Here is a 17,442-nt window from a genome sequence, read left to right on the forward strand (position 1 = left end):
TGTTGTGTTGGTTCTGTGAGTCCTGCAAAAAGAATTATCCCGCTCAAGCCTGTCTCGGTCCCCTTGTTGGGGGTGCCCAGGCCTGAGGTGCTCAGTCTCCTGGATCTCCTGCGGCCGGACTCTGTAGCTATTTTAGCTGTTACCACAGTTCTGTGTTAAATTCAAATTTGTATCATGGACGCTAACGAACAGAGGGCAGGAAAGATTCATTCCAAGTTGATACTAATCAGTCTTGGTGGAGTTAGCGTATTCTAATAGAATCGATTAGCGGAGGCTATAATCCATCAGGACCTGCCAGATCTGAGAATGATGTTGACAGGTTTGTTGCCACCCACGAGCAGAACCTGAGGAGTCCGCAGGAATCTGGTGGGGCTGAACAGGCTCTGCAGTGTCTGTCGGGTCTCGCAGATGCAGAAGCGTCGGTCCCATCCCAACAAACGGCGTCTGTTGGGCTCCATTTGCCTCTCACGGCCTCTGTTAGTACGTTACTACAGCCTTGTCGCCCAAAAGGAGCGGTGTAGGACAACCTCCCTCCCCTTGGGACCGGTGACCGTGATACCCCTGGACTGAATTCACATGAAATGACACCAACCAACCACTTTTCTGCTTTATTAATACAAAATGCAAGGTGCATGTAATTAGGTACGATAGATAGCTTGATGGCAGCGGCTTGACAAGCAAGTCCCGTACCACACGTTTGTCCTTAGATCAGTAGAGGAGAGGGAGCAGAGAGGGAGAGGTCCCTCCTGTGTGCCCGAGCAGTTGCCTTATGTTACCAGAGACATTTCTTCCAGAAGCACTACCTAGACCTGGCCTTGGGGACACCGGTGGCCATCCCGTCCCGTCCCGCACCAGCCTGTGGTCACCAAGCCGGGCAGCCGTGACTCGTTTCAGTTCCTCTCTGGTTTGGGCAGAAGAGCTTTGCAACCTGCTCCGCTTGAATTTGTGCACGACGCGACGCTGTAGGTCAGTTATCAATGTGTGGGTTCCTTGCAAGACTCTAAAAGACCTTTATGATTATTGCATAACATTTCTGTAATTAGGTGTTTTACGGAATTACAGAGCATACATTACAGAGCATAACTAGATAGGAAATACAAAGAATATATAAGAAATCCAACTATATATAGGGAGATAAATATTACACACTTTAATATTGTGTGGTCTAACGGATGCTACACGATGTTAAGACATTTGTGGAGTCCCTGAGACCCCGGGGACCCCTGTGGGTCTTGCAGTGGGTGAGACCCTCGGGGTGGGACTGACAGCTGCCACTTGTGCGTCTTGGAATGGCAGCACCTATAGCACCCGGCAGGGTCCAGCCTCCGTTACTCCAGCACCTGGAGGCTCCATTAGACTCAAATGAGGACAGACTGGCCAGGACCCTCCGGGGGCACCTGCCATGACTGGGGTCGAACAGGGACACGTGGCTCACACGGGGTTGAGGGAACCCCTCGAGCAAGTCACATAGGGGTCAAAGGAGATTAATTGGGGTTCAATGAGGACACAGGGGCCAAGGGAATGCCTCAAAATCAGCACTGAGGGCTCAGATGAGGTCAATTGGGGTCAAATGAGGACATGGGTCAAACAAGGACACAGGGGTCATCTGAGGTCAACAGAAAGTCTCCAAAACAGCACTGAGGGGTCAAATGAGGATGCAGAGGTCATCTGAGGTCGATGAATTCTTCAAAATCAGCACTGAGGGGTCAAATGAGGACACAGAGGTCATCTGAGGTCAACGGATGTCTAAAATCAGCACTGAGGGGTCAAACGAGGACACGGGGTCAAATGAGGACACGGGGGTCATCTGAGGTCAACAAATATCTTAGAAACAGCACTGAAGGGTCAAATGAGGACATGGGGGTCAAATGAGGACACGGGGGTCATCTGAGGTCAACAAATATCTTAGAATCAGTACTGAAGGGTTGAATGAGGTTAACTGGGGGTCAAATGAGGACACGGGGGTCAAACGAGGATAAGAGGGGTGGCATAATATGACCAGGGGTCCAATGAGGGGGCATGTGGTGTTTCATGGTATCAAGCACTAGCAGTGTAGTTACACAGAGCTGAAGGCGTCCCGGGGCTCACACAGGGCCCGGTGGTGTTAGCCACCGTCTGACCGCTCTCGCTGTCACACCTGCTCTCGCTGTCACACCTGCTCTCGCTGTCACACCCGCGGTGTCAGCACCTGCTGAGGGGTGGCACAGCCAGCTCATTAACTGCTCGGTTTATTGCCAGGGTGGTCCGTCAACGTTCAGTATCACCCACCCTCGCTGCCAGCACCGCTACGTTGCAGCATTCAGCTAAATCCAATTCTGTTGTGCACTGCTACTTATTATTATCTATCACTGAATGTCCCGGCTAAGTTAGAACTTGATACTAACACTGCTATTACCAACAAGTAATTATTATTAGTTATTTCTTAAGGTTATTGGTATCCACTGGAATCCACGAACAGAGTTGGGTTTCGCATTATTTGTGTTTAGAGTAGCTGTCGTTAACAGATAATTCTGCTGACTGAATTACTGTTAGTAACTGTTAGAGCCTACAGTAGCTGTTATCAGCTGTAATGTTCTAATCTAATCAATTTTTAGAACTGATTCTGTTAAAACAATGGTCTGTTAGTAGTTAATATCAGCTACAGCAGCAAGCAGAAAAGTTTTCTTATAGATTCTCAGAATTACAGATTAGTACCTACAGTAGGAAGTAACACAGATAGCTATTTGAAACTCTACAGTATCTAGTAGAATCTACAACAGTTATCTATGAGTAGTAGTTACAGTAGCTGGTCCTAAAGTTATCTGTCTGAATTTTGTAGATTTTTTAGATTTACTAATATCTACAATAGCTGGTAAGATGATTTTCTTGTATTATCTACCAGTATCTAATAATACTTTTATTCATTATGTAGTTAGTATTATCTATATTAGCTAAAAATACAATGGTCTGGTAGAATCTATAACAGAATCTACTTATAGAATTATCAATAGTAGTTATTAATGCAAATACCTATCAATTCATGAATGGAATTTCTTGTTACTATGCCTAGTAGGCAGCCATACGATTTTGTCTCATAATCTATGAGAATCTTACCTGTATTAGCGTTATTGCAATTATCTATTCAAAGCTATTACTATTAGCATCTAAAAAATTACCTATTTGTATTTAGTATCTATAGTAGCTATTAATACAGCTACCAATTAAAATGTATTAGAATGTATCAACAAGAATTATCTATTAGGATCCAGAGCAGCTCGTATATGAGTAACAGTTATAATCTATTAGAATTCTTTAAGGGAAAAATCCATTAATATTTATTAGTAGCTATCAATACAATTATCTACTATAATGTCTTGTTATCTATTAGAATCTAGTGATAGGACTTATCGAAGAGCAGTTATTAGTATCTATATTAGCTATTAATACAACTACCTAATAGACTCTACAGTTGGGATCTGTTAAATTCTGTTGACAGTATTGCCTTTTCGTATCTACCGCCACTAGTAATCTAATTGTACATTCCAATCTAATACTATGAGATCTTTTACAATCTAATACTAGTTATCTATTAGAATCCATTAGATGTATTAGTACTGGTAGTTGTCAGTGTCTGTAGTAGTTGTGAGTGCAACCACCCATTCGCATCTCCAGGATTACCCGTTACCAGCTGCAGGAGGTATGAAGGTGCCACTGCGAGGACCTGGACAGGATTGCTGACCCACCGCCGCATGTACCTCGTCAGCCGTCACCCGCTGCCACCCCTTCGCACTCGGTGCTGGGCTCGGCCACCCGTGAACGGGACATTTTCCTGCCCCCGCCGTGGGGCAGAGGCCAGTTAAGCCAACACCGCTCCGCCGGCTCGTCCAGGTGGCTCCTGGCCAAGGCCACCGGCAGCGTGTCCCACTGGTGCCGGGCTGTGACACCCGGCAGCCGCCACCAGCCCCCGCGACCTTCAGCGGTGTCCCAAGTGCCGGGGGGGGGCTTTCAGCCCACACTGCTGGTTTAAACCCATTTCCCAGGAGTAAGTCCTGCTGTCGCGGGAGAAAAAGTAAAGGTGGGAGCTGCATGGAGACCCCACCTTAGTCACCCGCTCCTGGGGAAGGGAGCCTTGAAATCGGGGTGGGGGGGGACAGGGGGACACGCTGCCCGCACCATCCCGGTGGGACCACCACTACAAACTCAGCACCCGGCTTTGAACTTTGTACTTTATTTTCACATATATAAAAAAAAACCCTTGCAAGTTATCAGACAAAAACTTCTGGAAATGTACACACAATCCAACAAAAATATATATATATATAAACCAAAGCTTTTGCTTCTGCTTCGACAACACTTGCAGCTCACGAGTACAGCTCATGGCTTGTGGGACGCTGGCCGCCGCGTGAACGGGGGCCGGCGGGGGCCGGAGGGGCTTGTGGACACCAGAGCACTGAGAGTAAGTGACTTAGAGGCAGGAGGGGCTGCAGGGGGCTGATGTCTCTAGGAGGGGGCAGGGGACGGAGCCGTGGGGGCGCAGGGCTGGGGCAGGCCAGGGCGAGCTGCTCGCCCGTCCGTCCGCCCTCCCCACCGCTCCGCTGCGGGGCCAGAGGTGCCACCGAAGCACAGAAAGAAACCAGTTTCACCTGGGGGTGGTAATTGTTCAGCACAGAAATAAAAAAACCCTGAGACATCGCTGACTGGCCCTAGCCTAATATTCCTTACTTTTAAATTTGGGGGGGGAGGGCTCTGGCACCCGCTGTTGCCAGCAGCTGTGCAGCCCCCCCAAAAGCGATCCAATTCCCTGGGGAGGGGGGGGAGGGAAGCCCTCCCCGGCACTTCGGCACGGCTCCGCTAGAAGCCAGGGAAGCCAAGCCCTTGGTCCGGCGTGCGCCTGGGCGATGGGCACCCCTGTCCCCTCTGCCAGGTACTCACCTCCTGCAGGATCAGAGCTACCGGCACGGAGCTCCCTGCCTGCACAGCACCGCCAGGACGCGCTGGGCTGAGCCAACGACACCAGTTTCAAGGCAAAGCAAAGCACTACCCCCTCCCCAGCGGCTGCCAACCGCCGCTCTAACGCATCACTTCCACCCTTCGCTCATCTAACCCGCGCACCGCTACAGCTAAGATGCCTGGGACATCCCAAAAGAAAAACAACAATTTCACCAGCTTTTCTCTGAGCAAGTTTGGGGTAAAACGCATCAAAACCTTCCCACACATACATACAGGACAGATTTCCTGAAAAAGCCTCCAATCCTTCCACCGGGTAGCTTAATGGCGTATTTCTTTCTAATATTGCTGTTGGCTTCTCTGTAGTAGTAGTAGTAGTAGTAGTAGTAAGCGAGTCCAGCTTTGCTGCTGCTAAGTCGACAACCTGCAAGCCCACGGTTGAGGTAACGGACAGGTGAGTCAGAGGCGTCCCCTGCGCGCTGGGGCTCAGCACTGCGACGCAGTATTTGTCTCTGGCCGTGCTCCCCAGGTGCTGGAGCAGGGGTGGGACAAGGCAATCCAAGAGCAGGAAAGGTTTGAAGGAAGAAAGCACTTAGTAGATTCCCTCTCTAGTTTCTCAGATCGATGTATTTCTCGCTCTTCAGTCCGCCAAAACAGAAAGAGGGAGAGGGGGAAGAAGCAGTTAGGGGTGAGCAGAAAACCAGGTCCCCTGCTGCAGGTGGCTGCGTGGCAGACAGCGCCTGCCCCAGGGCGAGGGGCGGCAAGCGTGAGCTGCGTGGGCAGCAGAACCAGCGTGGGATTCTCTCTCGGGCTACGGCAAATCAAACCACGGTGGGCTCAGGTGCATCAAGCCACGGTGGGCTCAGGTGCATCAAGCCACGGTGGGCTCAGGTGCCGCACCCTACGGCTCCACAGGGCGTGCAAGCATGGCAAGCCCTGCCTCAGCGCGGCCATTGCCTGGCACAGACACTGCGAGTCGTTGCTCGAGCCCCCCCGTGGCTCTCGACCCCAGGCGAGGGGAGCACACAGCCCCGGAGACTCATCTCATCCCGCACCGAGCGCCCTGGCTCCGAGATGCCGGGGCAGGGCCCGTTCCCACAGCCCCCGCTCCCGGCTCCCAGCCAGAGATGCTCACGTAGCTCCATCTCCCACGGCGGCCCGGCTCCGGGGAGGCCGAGCCGAGCAGCGGGCTCCCGGGCGATGCCAGGGGCTGGCACGGAGCAGAGCTGCACGCACCAGGAGAGAGGGCTGCTCCCGCGTCCCTGGAGCAGAGCGCCGCGGCCCTGTCACCTCCCCTCCCTCCCACGGCCCCCCTTGAGCGCTGATGATGGATGATGGAGGCCCATGCGGGGCGCGGGGGGGAGTGCTGGCAGAGGAGCTTGCGGGGAGGAGAAAAGCGTTACCTCAAGGCACCCCCACGGCTCCTCGCCCTCGCCCTGGGGAAGGGCAGCGCACGACGCTCTCTCCTACCTGGTCAGCGGCAGGTCTCTTCTCGCCGTTGGCGCCCTGCAGGAGCCCCGCCTCTTCGGAAAGTTTATCTGACTTAACTTCAACTACAATCTTGTCTTTACGTGCCTCTGGCTTTGTGCTAGGGGAGGGAGGTGACAATTTTGAGACATGTTTGTGGCACACCAAAGAGGGCACGTGGCTGGCGGAGCGAGGCCGAGCCCGGGGGCTCCATCTCAGGGGGTGCTCTGGAGCGGGGCTGGGGCCAAGGAAGGCCGGGGGTGAAAGAGGCTCCGGCTCACAGGAAGCCTTGGGCTGCCCCGCTCCTCCCTAGGGAGGGATCCCTTGGCTGCTCTACCACTCTGCTGTCCTCCTCCTCGCCTCCCTGTGCGGATGGGGCGAGCAGTGCAGACCCCACGCTGTGGGAAGCTGGAAAGCGCTGCTGAGACCCCAGCACGGTGCCCCCCGAGGCTGCCCTATTGCCTCCCTCCACGCTGGGCAGGGAGCAGCTGGTGCAATGAGATGGGAAGCATGAGTGATGGCAAGCACCTCTGGCCCCAGGGGCTCCCTGGGAGGGCAGGCGGCAGTGCTTACATGTCCTGTTTCCCAGCGCGGCCACATGGGATCTTGCCTTTCTTGTGCAGGAAGTAGATGACAGACCCCAGCACAGCCACCACGAGGATGCAGACGATGATGGCCACAATGATCACCCCTTTGCTCTCTGGTGTCTTTTGATCTAAACACAACGCAAGAGGAAGAAGTTAATGCCTGTCCCACCCTGATGCTCTCCAGCTTCCGTATTACTGCACTCCCTTGGGGGGAAGGTAAGGACCCCTTCCCCCAGGAAAGCCCCACGGGGATCCAGTTCCTGGTGCTTCTCCAGCTCCCTGCAGGAGGCAGATGTCAGTACAAAAAACGCTCCGTTCAAACAGCCGCATTAGCAGCTTCACGTTCTGCTCCCGCCTGCCATGCCCCTGCCTGCTGTAGGACGGCTTACAGGGTTTCCTGCAAGACATCGGCCGCCCCTTCCCCTCCCTGCCCAGCGGCCCTGGGCTGCAGGAGGCTGCACTCGATGGCCTCGCTGGGCTACCAGCTGGGGACAAGCAGGCAGCTTCCACACGGCTGCAGGAACAGCTGGGGACGGAGCCTCCGCTCCCCTGGCAGAGAAGCAGCGAGAGACACAGTGCAAGAGCGAGAGACGCAGTGCAAGAGCGAGAGAGACGCAGTGCAAGAGCGAGAGAGACGCAGTGCAAGAGCGAGAGAGACGCAGTGCAAGAGCGAGAGACCAGTGCAAGAGCCAGAGAGACGCAGCGCAAGAGCGAGAGAGACGCAGCGCAAGAGCGAGAGAGACGCAGCGCAAGAGCGAGAGACGCAGTGCAAGAGCGAGAGACGCAGTGCAAGAGCGAGAGACGCAGTGCAAGAGCGAGAGACCAGTGCAAGAGCGAGAGAGACACAGTGCAAGAGCGAGAGAGACACAGTGCAAGAGCGAGAGAGACACAGTGCAAGAGCAAGAGAGACGCAGTGCAAGAGCGAGACGCAGTGCAAGAGCAAGAGACGCAGTGCAAGAGCGAGAGACCAGTGCAAGAGCGAGAGACGCAGTGCAAGAGCGAGAGAGACGCAGTGCAAGAGCGAGAGAGACGCAGTGCAAGAGCGAGAGAGACGCAGTGCAAGAGCGAGAGACGCAGTGCAAGAGCGAGAGACCAGTGCAAGAGCGAGAGACGCAGTGCAAGAGCGAGAGAGACGCAGTGCAAGAGCGAGAGAGACGCAGTGCAAGAGCGAGAGAGACGCAGTGCAAGAGCGAGAGACCAGTGCAAGAGCGAGAGACCAGTGCAAGAGCGAGAGACCAGTGCAAGAGCGAGAGACGCAGTGCAAGAGCGAGAGAGACGCAGTGCAAGAGCGAGAGAGACGCAGTGCAAGAGCGAGAGAGACGCAGTGCAAGAGCGAGAGAGACGCAGTGCAAGAGCGAGAGAGACGCAGTGCAAGAGCGAGAGAGACGCAGTGCAAGAGCGAGAGAGACGCAGTGCAAGAGCGAGAGACGCAGTGCAAGAGCGAGAGAGACGCAGTGCAAGAGCGAGAGAGACGCAGTGCAAGAGCGAGAGAGACGCAGTGCAAGAGCGAGAGACGCAGTGCAAGAGCGAGAGAGACGCAGTGCAAGAGCGAGAGACGCAGTGCAAGAGCGAGAGAGACGCAGTGCAAGAGCGAGAGAGATGCAGTGCAAGAGCGAGAGACGCAGTGCAAGAGCGAGAGAGACGCAGTGCAAGAGCGAGAGAGACGCAGTGCAAGAGCGAGAGAGACGCAGTGCAAGAGCGAGAGACGCAGTGCAAGAGCGAGAGAGACGCAGTGCAAGAGCGAGAGACGCAGTGCAAGAGCGAGAGAGACGCAGTGCAAGAGCGAGAGAGACGCAGTGCAAGAGCGAGAGATGCAGTGCAAGAGCGAGAGGTGCAGTGCAAGAGCGAGAGACCAGTGCAAGAGCGAGAGACCAGTGCAAGAGCGAGAGACGCAGTGCAAGAGCGAGAGAGATGCAGTGCAAGAGCGAGAGACGCAGTGCAAGAGCGAGAGACGCAGTGCAAGAGTGAGAGAGACGCAGTGCAAGAGCGAGAGAGACGCAGTGCAAGAGCGAGAGAGACGCAGTGCAAGAGCGAGAGAGACGCAGTGCAAGAGCGAGAGACGCAGTGCAAGAGCGAGAGACGCAGTGCAAGAGTGAGAGAGACGCAGTGCAAGAGCGAGAGACGCAGTGCAAGAGCGAGAGACGCAGTGCAAGAGCGAGAGACGCAGTGCAAGAGTGAGAGAGACGCAGTGCAAGAGCGAGAGACGCAGTGCAAGAGCGAGAGACGCAGTGCAAGAGTGAGAGAGACGCAGTGCAAGAGCGAGAGAGACGCAGTGCAAGAGCGAGAGAGACGCAGTGCAAGAGCGAGAGAGACGCAGTGCAAGAGCGAGAGATGCAGTGCAAGAGCGAGAGACGCAGTGCAAGAGTGAGAGAGACGCAGTGCAAGAGCGAGAGACGCAGTGCAAGAGCGAGAGACGCAGTGCAAGAGTGAGAGAGACGCAGTGCAAGAGCGAGAGAGACGCAGTGCAAGAGCGAGAGAGACGCAGTGCAAGAGCGAGAGACGCAGTGCAAGAGCGAGAGACGCAGTGCAAGAGCGAGAGACGCAGCGCAAGAGCGAGAGACGCAGTGCAAGAGCGAGAGAGATGCAGTGCAAGAGCGAGAGACGCAGTGCAAGAGCGAGAGAGACGCCTGCAGTGCAAGAGCGAGCAGCCAAGGCTCCCTCCCCAGCCCGCTGCTCCCTCCCCAGCCCCGAGGCGACTGATGCCCATCAAGGCGAGCGATGCCCATCAGTGATCCAGGCTCCCTTCCCAGCCCCCAGGCGAGTGATGTCCATCCCTGTCACGCTCCGGCTCCCTCCCCAGCCCCAAGGGGAGTGATGCCCATCGATGACATGCTCCCACTGGAGCCTGGGCTGTCACACACCCGGCGCAGTGCAGAGACTGACCTTTTCTGATGGATTCCACTGGTAAAGCAGGAAGGGAGGGAAAGAGACAGAGCTCAGCCACGCCACGGCAGCACGACACGCAGGGAGCCTGCGCAAGGGGGACTAACGCTTCCCTGGGCTCCCAGGGCAGAGCGCAGTCCCGAGACTCACCCAGCAGCTGGATGTGCTTCTCGCTGACACCCAGCGCGTTGGAGACCCTGCACATGGCTCCTGCCCGCAGCAGGTCATGGTTCACACGCACCGTCAGGTTGCTGGCGATGTGCTGGTTTTCAATGTACTCATGAGCCTGCGAGGGGAGGGCGCAGTGAAGGATTCAGCACCCGTGGCAATGCGCAGCCCCTCCAAGAGACCCAGCACCCTCCCCAGCGCTCACCGTCCCATTGACGTTCCAGTGGACAGAAGGCTTGGGGAAAGCAATGGCCTTGCAGGTCAGGTTCACCACCTCGTCCTGCCGCACGTACAGCGGGGAGCTGATGGCGACAATCCGCGGCTTCCCTGTGGGGACGGCACATCAAGCACCCGCGGCTCATTGGGGACCGGGGCTGATGCTGCGAGGGACAGGGCGCCCTCCAGCCCGGCAGCACGCCTGCACACACCCCGCTCCTTACCCTGAACGGCCACGGCCACCTGCTTGCTCTGCTCCAGCCCGGGCACGCTCGGCGCAATCACCTTGCAGCTGAAGTTTCTGGAGGTTTCGAAGGTGAGGTTGCTCAGGAAGAGCTGGTTCCCTTCTGCAACCTTCTTGCCCTGTTGGGAGAGGATGCCCACCGGCCATGAGCCCCGAGTACCAGGCTCCCCAGGCTCTGCAGCTGTCCCAAAGCGCCTCAGCCCTCCCTCCTACGCACAGCAAGGGGGGCTGCGAGCACAGGGCCTCCTTGCAGTACTGGCAGGAGGTGAAGGGGTAGAGATGGACAATGCGGGCCCATGGGAGGGGCAATCCTAGCCCTGGCCTCTCTCACAAGGGATGAAGCAAGCTCCTGCCTCTGCCCAGTTTGCTGCAAAGCCCAGGCTCACCAAGCCCGAGCACAATACCCAAATGCCTGCTCACCTTGTCATCCCTCCACTGGTAGTCCAGGGCCACAGGGCTGTTGGCATCACAGCTCAGCCTCACACTATCCCCTTCCTTAAGGGGTGAGGATGGCTCCATCTTCACACGGACCTCTTCAATGTCTGGGAGAGGGATGGAGACCAGGACAGGATGAGCAGGAGGGACAAGGCACCCATCACAAGGTCTGCAGGATCCCACCCCCTGCCTTACAGTTCACAACAAGCTCCACATCCTGCTCAAGCTGTCCCATATCATCCAAGTCCAGGGTCTGGCACCTGTACAGGCCACTGCTGTTCTTAGTCACGTCACGCAGGTATAGCACCCCACTGTTGGCGTCTGCCAGTGACGACACATCCTGCCAGTCTCCCAGCTGCAGACAGTGAAGAGAAACAGAGCCTTGAGCCCCACACAGGCACCCTTCATCCCAGCTGCTGCATCCCACTGCCCAGGGTCCCCCAGGCAGGGGACGAGGAGCAGCCAGGACACGAGCTGTCCACCAAGTGAGAGGTGCTCAGGTCCCCTCCAGCCTCACATCTCTCTTATAGAAGCTGAAGACGGGTGCTGGGTTCCCGTCGGCCTCGCAGACCAGCTTCACGTTATCCCCTTCTTTCACCAGCATTGAGGACGGCATGACCTGCAGCTTCACGTGCTGCGCAGGGTCTGCGGGGGGGGGGCGGGAGGGATCAGTGCGGAGCCCTGCCAAGCAGCACCGGGCGGCAGGCACGGGACCCAACCCCTGACTCACAGAAGACTGTGACATTGACTGGCCGTGACTCCATGGTGCGCCTCTGTCCCCGCAGCCAGTAGTGCACGGTGCAGTGGTAGTGGGAGTTGCGATCCTCTCGGGTGACGCGGGCAAAGAGGGTGCTGCTCACCGTGTACAGCCCGCTCGACTCGCGGGTCAGCGTGTCCATGGTCTTCACCACTACAGGGGACAAAGCCGCTGTTCCCAGCCCGCGGGGAGGCCAGAGGAGGAAAGAGGGCTCCTTTGGGTGGCCATGGGCTGCCAGTCCCCAGGCCCCGGGCACCACAAGTGCCCCAGCCCCTCTCCCCAGCAGGCAGGTTCGGTTCCCCAGCCCCAGCCCACTCACTCTTCTCCTGCTGCTGCAGCTGCTTCCCATTCTTGTACCATGTGATGTTGGAGAACGGGAAGCTGTTCCTGCTCACACACTGGGCAATCTGCAGCGGCGGCAGAGAAAGCTTTGAGCACCGGGTGTGCCCATGGGGAGAGGGGAGCAGGGAGCCTGGCACGGCTGGCAGCCTCCCCTCCCCATGCGCAGCTTCTCCTCACCTGCGGGATGTCAGTGCTGTGCACCGAGATGCCTCCCGAGTTGGCCACAATCTCAGGGGTCTCAGGGACCTCTGGAAAGAGAAGCCACCCACCGGTGTTAGGAGGGACGGGAGAGGATCTCCCACCAGCCGCGCAGAGCGGGTGCGTGGCCGTGCTGCCCTCCCGCCCCATCACTCACTGTAGACGCGGAGCTCGGAGCGGTTCTCGCCCGCACCGTGGCTGCCTGCCTCGACCTGGCACACGAAGGTCCTGGCATCCTGCACCGTCACCTTGCTGATGGAGAGGGCCTTGTCCTCCCCCACCGAGAGCCGCCCCTTGTAGTCCGTGTTATCCTCCACGACCTTGCTGCCTACGATGTGGCACAGCCTCACCTGGTTGTTGCCGTCGATCTGCAAGGCGAGGGGCTGAGGCCAGGCTGACAGGGAGCCCAGGAGAAAGCTCCGGGCTAGCTGTCACCCCAGCCCGCTGCCCACCGCTCCTCTCCCAGGCCAGCACTCACGTAGAACCAGTTGATGTAGGTATAGGAATCATTTTCAGGGATGTAGAAGTTGCACTCGATCCTGGCCGTGTCCCCGATCTCCACTTCGACCACCGCTGGCATGGAGACCTCCATCCGGCTGGCTGCAGCTGCAGGACAGAGCCCATCACGGGGGGGAAGCACGGGGAGGCCCCTAGGTCTGAGCCGGGCAGGCAGGGAGCCAAGCCCAGGCCTGTCCCCATCTGCATCCCCCAAAGGGCTGGGGCAGTGCCACGCCCTGTGCCAGCATCCCCCAGGCACTGTGTCCCAGCCCAGCAGCAGTGCCAGCCCGGAGCACGCCGCCACACTGCCTTCTGCATCCACAGGGCATCCACAAGGTGCCCATGGGCTCAGGCCACCAGCACTGCTCCCAGAGAGGGGACGAGGCACGCCGTGCTTGCACCACCGGTCTCCCCAGGACACCTGGGGACACCCACCACACCACTGGTGCGGTCCCTGTCAGACCTGCCCTCCCCATGACATCCCAGTCTTGCTGAAATGAGCAGCAGGACCTCTGAGCCCCCAAATCCCCCCCCACACCACCGAGGCAGGGAGTAGTTTTCTGGGGTACGGGAAGGGGCTGCATCTCCACAGCCCGCAAGCAAGCGGGTCGCCTTGCCGACGGCCCTAATCAGCCCAGAGCAGCAGTGATCCCCCTCACACCCCAAAGCACACATCTGCCCACCCGGTCCAAGCCCGCATCCCAGACCAGCACCCACCCACACCGAGGGCCAGCGAAGGAGGTGTCGGGAGGTTAGCAGAGGCAGGGCAAGGGGTGCAGCCAGGACCCCCGGGTCCCTCCCCAACCTCCAACCCTGCCACTCAGGCAGGAACCCAGAACTTGGCGGTCAGAGCATCCACCCCTGCAGCGTACCCAAGATGAGCCCCCACTTGCTGCTCCCTGCCCATAAAACACAGCCAGCACTGCCCCCCCCATAGCATGGGTGACACCAGGGACCCGCACCCACAGCGAGCAGAGCCTGCCCACCTCGGCACCCTACCTTCCCCCTCAGCCCATCCACCCACTCGCCCGCAGCAGTAATGGAGCTCCTGGCCAAGCTCCAGAGCAGCAGGGGAAGGTAATGGCTATCGATCCAGGACACGGAACAGAACCGCTCCCCAGGGGGCCGGGGGTAGAGCATCACCCCAGCCAGGCACGGCAGAGACAAGTGCTGCATCACAGCAAGGCTAGGAGTGCCACAACCACCGGTTCTAGGGGTGCCAAAGCAAGGGAGGGCTGCGTGCCCTGGGTGGGGGTGCAGCCCTGCGGGAGGGGACAGAGGTCGATCCCCCAGCAACCGGGCCAGCCGGCTCAGCACCCACAGCCCAGCCCAGGTATGGCAGCTGTACACAAGAGGCTGGAGGAAACCAGCTGTGTCAACAGCTCCCTCGATAACGCTGCTCAGTAACAGCCACAGAGCCTTGCAAGTGAGGCAACTTCAAAGGCCAATGCCGTGCCCACAAAATACTCTCTGTCTGGAGGGGCTATGTGGCGGCACAATGCCAAAATGCAGGCAGGAGCCCTTCTGCCACAGCAAAGGCCCCAGCTCACAGGACCAGCCACCTCAGGACCCCCCAACAGCCAGCTTTTGGCCCTCACCCGTTCCGTTGGCACGGTACAGTCGGCACTCAGCAAAGGGGGACAGACAAAGCACTGCACAGGAAAGGAGGCGCTACAAAAACAGGTGAAAGCCCCACAGATAAGCAGGCACTGGGGTCAGGAAACTGGACTGAGCACACATAGAAGATAACTTCACACCTGGCTGCCTGGTGCAGTCGGGCACCCGCAGGCTTGGGCAAGCCTGGGGCTGGGGCACCGTCTGCTGAGCCCCGACACTTCTGCGCTGCTGGCAGGCGGGCCGGGCTTTGCCCCCCTTTTAGACCCTGGGCAGAGCCAGCCCCTGGGAGGGGGAGAGCTGCTGGCCCACCCCACTGACCCGCTCGGCATGAGAGCCCTCATCCAGGCAGCGAAGCAGCCAAACCCATGAGCTCAGAGCTGGAGAATGGCTGGCATCTGGGGCTGGCATGAGGCAGGTCCCTCCCAACCATCCACTGCCCCATCCACTGCCCTTGAGGAGGTGGACACGGACGCTACAGCCCCCACCCTGCCTGGGACAAGGGCTCACTGCACCCCCCTCCGGGGCAGGCTGGACACCAGCCCTCCCCCAGGCTGGAAGGAGCACCCAGCACCGCCACAGGTGTGGCTGGCTGGGGGTTACAAAGCCCCCCGCAACCCTGGGGACAGAGGGCTTCCCCCTGCAGCTCCAGCCTGCTCTGTGTGCGGGCAGGCTGGCGAGGCAGCGGGCACGGGCACCCTGGCACAGCAGGCTCTGGGTCCACAGCGATCCTCCCTTGTGCCCAGCGTGGCAGGGCTGGAGACCCATCGGCCACGCACAGAACAGCCCAGCTGCAGCGCTGAGCTCCAGCCTCCGCCGTGCACCCCAAGCGCCTGGCACAGCTCCAGCGGGAGACCTGGCGATCTGGAGAGGACGTCTGCAGCAAGCAAGCAAGCAGGGAAGGGAGGAGAGCCCCCGTGCCTCTCCATCTGGCTGGCCGACAGCCGGCCGCCAGCCAGAGCTCCACAAGAACAAAGATTTGCTTTGAGAGCCGAGGAAGGGGGTGGGGAGTAGCACAGCCCCTCCACCAGCCTCCCGTCGAGCCGAGGTGTGCGGGGAGATGGCGAGGAGCAGTGTGGCGGCGGTGGCGCAGAGCCCCCGGCACAGAGCAGCGAGAGGGGCACCGCAGGGGTCTGCAGCCGCACGTGGGATGCTCGAGGTTTCCGCGGATTTCTGGTCCCCTCGCAGGGAAACCAGCTGCGGCCAGATCCCGCCTGCTCCCAGCACATGCCCACATGTGCCCCCTGCCCCGGGCAACGCTGCCCCTCCCGCACAGAGCCCTGTGCCAGAGCACATCCCGCGGCGTGGCATCACCTGCACCCCTTCTTCCTCACGGGGAGGGGAAACAGGGCGCTGAGCCCCGGCCCTGCAGCAGCAACCCCACCGCCAGCGCCCAGCACCCTCCGCCCCAGCCCAGCCCTCGCTGTGCCGGTGACGGGGAGCAAGCCAAGGCTCTGCTGCAGCACGGAGCGGCACCCTGCACCCCCAAACGGCCCCAGCGCCCCGCCAGGAGCCGGCCATGTACACCAGGAGAGGAAAGGCTCACACCCCAGCCCCGCAGCCAGGTGACAGCACCCACAGGGACCTCTCCAACGGGGACCTCTCCAACAGCCCGAGGCCGCAGTGCCGAAGGGGCCGGGGTGGCACTGGCCGCCCCAGGGGGTCAGCCCCCTGCCACAGCAGCAGGGCGAGCCCCCAGCCCGGCGGGGAAGCACTTGGCTGCGGCTCCTCACGCTTCTGGGAAGCATCAAGCCTTTCGCCGTGGCTGGGCTCCTGAACACGCCGATGCCGCCAACCAATGCACTCCTCGCTCGGCACATGTGCGGTGAGGAAGGGGATCCCAGCCCGGGGGGCGGGGGGGGCGCGGGCAGCCTGCCTTTGGCTCGGGCAATCCGCTCCCCTGCCGTGCCGGAGCCCCGTCCCCAGCGCCTGGGGCCACCCCCGCAGCGCGGCCGGGACGGGGCGCACACCGGGACCACTCCCTGCCCCGGCGAGGGGGCGGGGGGGATGCTGCGGGGAGAGGGTAGGGCAGGAAACGCAGCCCCCCCGCCCCGAGAGTGAAAATGGACTGGAAAGAGGATAAAAAAAGAAAGCGTGAAAAAAGCCAAGAGAAACAGCGCTCGGGGAAAAACTCCTTAGAAGGGCAGGGGCGGGTGCGTCCCCGCGGCTCCAGCGCCTCACCCCGCCGCACTCCAGCACACGTGGGGGCACCCCGGAGCGCGGCCCCGGGGGCGCAGAGCCCACCCCGCACCCTGCCCTGCCTCGCGGGGCGGAGGGGGCTGCAAAGGGGCCCTGAGCGCGGAATGCGGCACTCCCGGCTCCCCCACCCCACCCCAGACCCACCCCCGCGGCGCAGCCCGGGGACGTGCAGGCGAGGACACCCTGCAGGGGGCTGCGCCCCCCGAGGCTCCCCCGGCACCGCAGGCTTCGCATTCCTGGCCCCAAGCCAGGCAGCGCCCGAGGGGCCCCGCCGGCCCCGGAGCGGTGCTGCGGGGGGGACCCCGCCGGCTGCCCCCCGCCCCCCGGAGCGCTCCGGGCAGGGAGGCTGGCACAGCCCCGCACCGCGCACCGGGCGCTGACCCGCGGCAGCCCGGCACTCCCGGGGACGGGGACAGCGGGATGGCGGCTGCACGGGGCGCAGGGGAAGCCTTGCCCGGGGACAGCGGGACCCCGGCGCCCCGCAGCGCAGCCCCGCAGGTGTCCCCGGCCGCCCGCCCCCGGCCCGGCCCGGCCGCCCCGCGCCACTCACCGCAGCAGAGCAGGAGGCAGCAGCCCCAGCCCAGGGCGAGCCCGGCCGCCCGCCGCCCCCCAGCCATGCCCACCGCCGCCGCCGGCCGCCCGCGACTGAGCGGGGCCGTGGGTGACGTCAGGCGGTGGAGGAGGAGGGGAGGAGGAGGAGGAGGAGGAGGAGGAGGAGGAGGAGGAGGAAGGCGAGGTGCCTGCCCACCGCCCGCGGCCGCTTATCCCCCCCCAGCGGCAGCCGGCCGGGCGCCACCGGGCCCCGCATGGCTGGCGCGGGTGCGGCCCCTCGGGCATGGCGGGGGCGGGACATCGGCCGGCGCCCCCAGACCCCCCGTACCGCCGAGCCCCGCGCCGAGCCCCCCGCC

At 60.2% G+C, this 17,442-nt stretch overlaps 1 protein-coding gene and 2 long non-coding RNA genes across 6 annotated transcripts; 1 reads left to right on the top strand and 2 right to left on the bottom strand.

The window, feature by feature from the left end:
* Positions 1-595: 595 nt before the first annotated feature.
* Positions 596-4,025, bottom strand: LOC121098190. The gene is made up of 2 exons (XR_005831202.1): positions 3,735-4,025; positions 596-1,758 (listed from the first exon to the last, which is right to left on the bottom strand). It is a non-coding gene; the product is annotated as an uncharacterized LOC121098190 (long non-coding RNA).
* A 166-nt stretch (positions 4,026-4,191) lies between these two features.
* Positions 4,192-17,213, bottom strand: MCAM (melanoma cell adhesion molecule). 4 transcript variants are annotated; one of them, XM_040616112.1, is made up of 16 exons: positions 17,085-17,213; positions 12,702-12,829; positions 12,381-12,591; positions 12,203-12,273; positions 12,003-12,090; positions 11,657-11,836; positions 11,444-11,571; positions 11,122-11,281; positions 10,912-11,033; positions 10,472-10,610; positions 10,237-10,358; positions 10,014-10,149; positions 9,864-9,881; positions 6,967-7,108; positions 6,397-6,514; positions 4,192-5,564 (listed from the first exon to the last, which is right to left on the bottom strand). In XM_040616112.1, exons 1-16 carry the CDS (start codon positions 17,149-17,151, stop codon positions 5,535-5,537), a joined length of 1,860 nt encoding a protein of 619 aa, XP_040472046.1. In that variant the 5' UTR covers positions 17,152-17,213; the 3' UTR covers positions 4,192-5,534. The 4 variants fall into 4 exon arrangements, with proteins under 4 accessions (XP_040472046.1, XP_040472047.1, XP_040472048.1 ...); XM_040616113.1 differs by lacking the exon at positions 9,864-9,881; XM_040616114.1 differs by lacking the exon at positions 6,397-6,514.
* Positions 5,571-6,054, top strand: LOC121098291. Its single transcript, XR_005831230.1, has 2 exons — positions 5,571-5,767; positions 5,818-6,054. It is a non-coding gene; the product is annotated as an uncharacterized LOC121098291 (long non-coding RNA).
* Positions 17,214-17,442: the final 229 nt, after the last annotated feature.

Source organism: Falco naumanni, chromosome 16, assembly GCF_017639655.2.
Source record: "Falco naumanni isolate bFalNau1 chromosome 16, bFalNau1.pat, whole genome shotgun sequence".
Classification (NCBI taxonomy): Eukaryota; Metazoa; Chordata; class Aves; order Falconiformes; family Falconidae; genus Falco; species Falco naumanni.

What these genes read in the sequence shown, in the direction of transcription:
- MCAM (XM_040616112.1), bottom strand. Translation starts at nt 17,151, where the DNA reads ATGGCTGGGGGGCGGCGGGCGGCCGGGCTCGCCCTGGGCTGGGGCTGC. An exon ending in CCTACATCAACTGGTTCTAC is followed by an intron (nt 12,592 to 12,701) that starts GTGAGTGCTGGC and finishes CTCGCCTTGCAG; the next exon opens with ATCGACGGCAACAACCAGGT. An exon ending in CTCCGAGCTCCGCGTCTACA is followed by an intron (nt 12,274 to 12,380) that starts GTGAGTGATGGG and finishes TTCTCTTTCCAG; the next exon opens with AGGTCCCTGAGACCCCTGAG.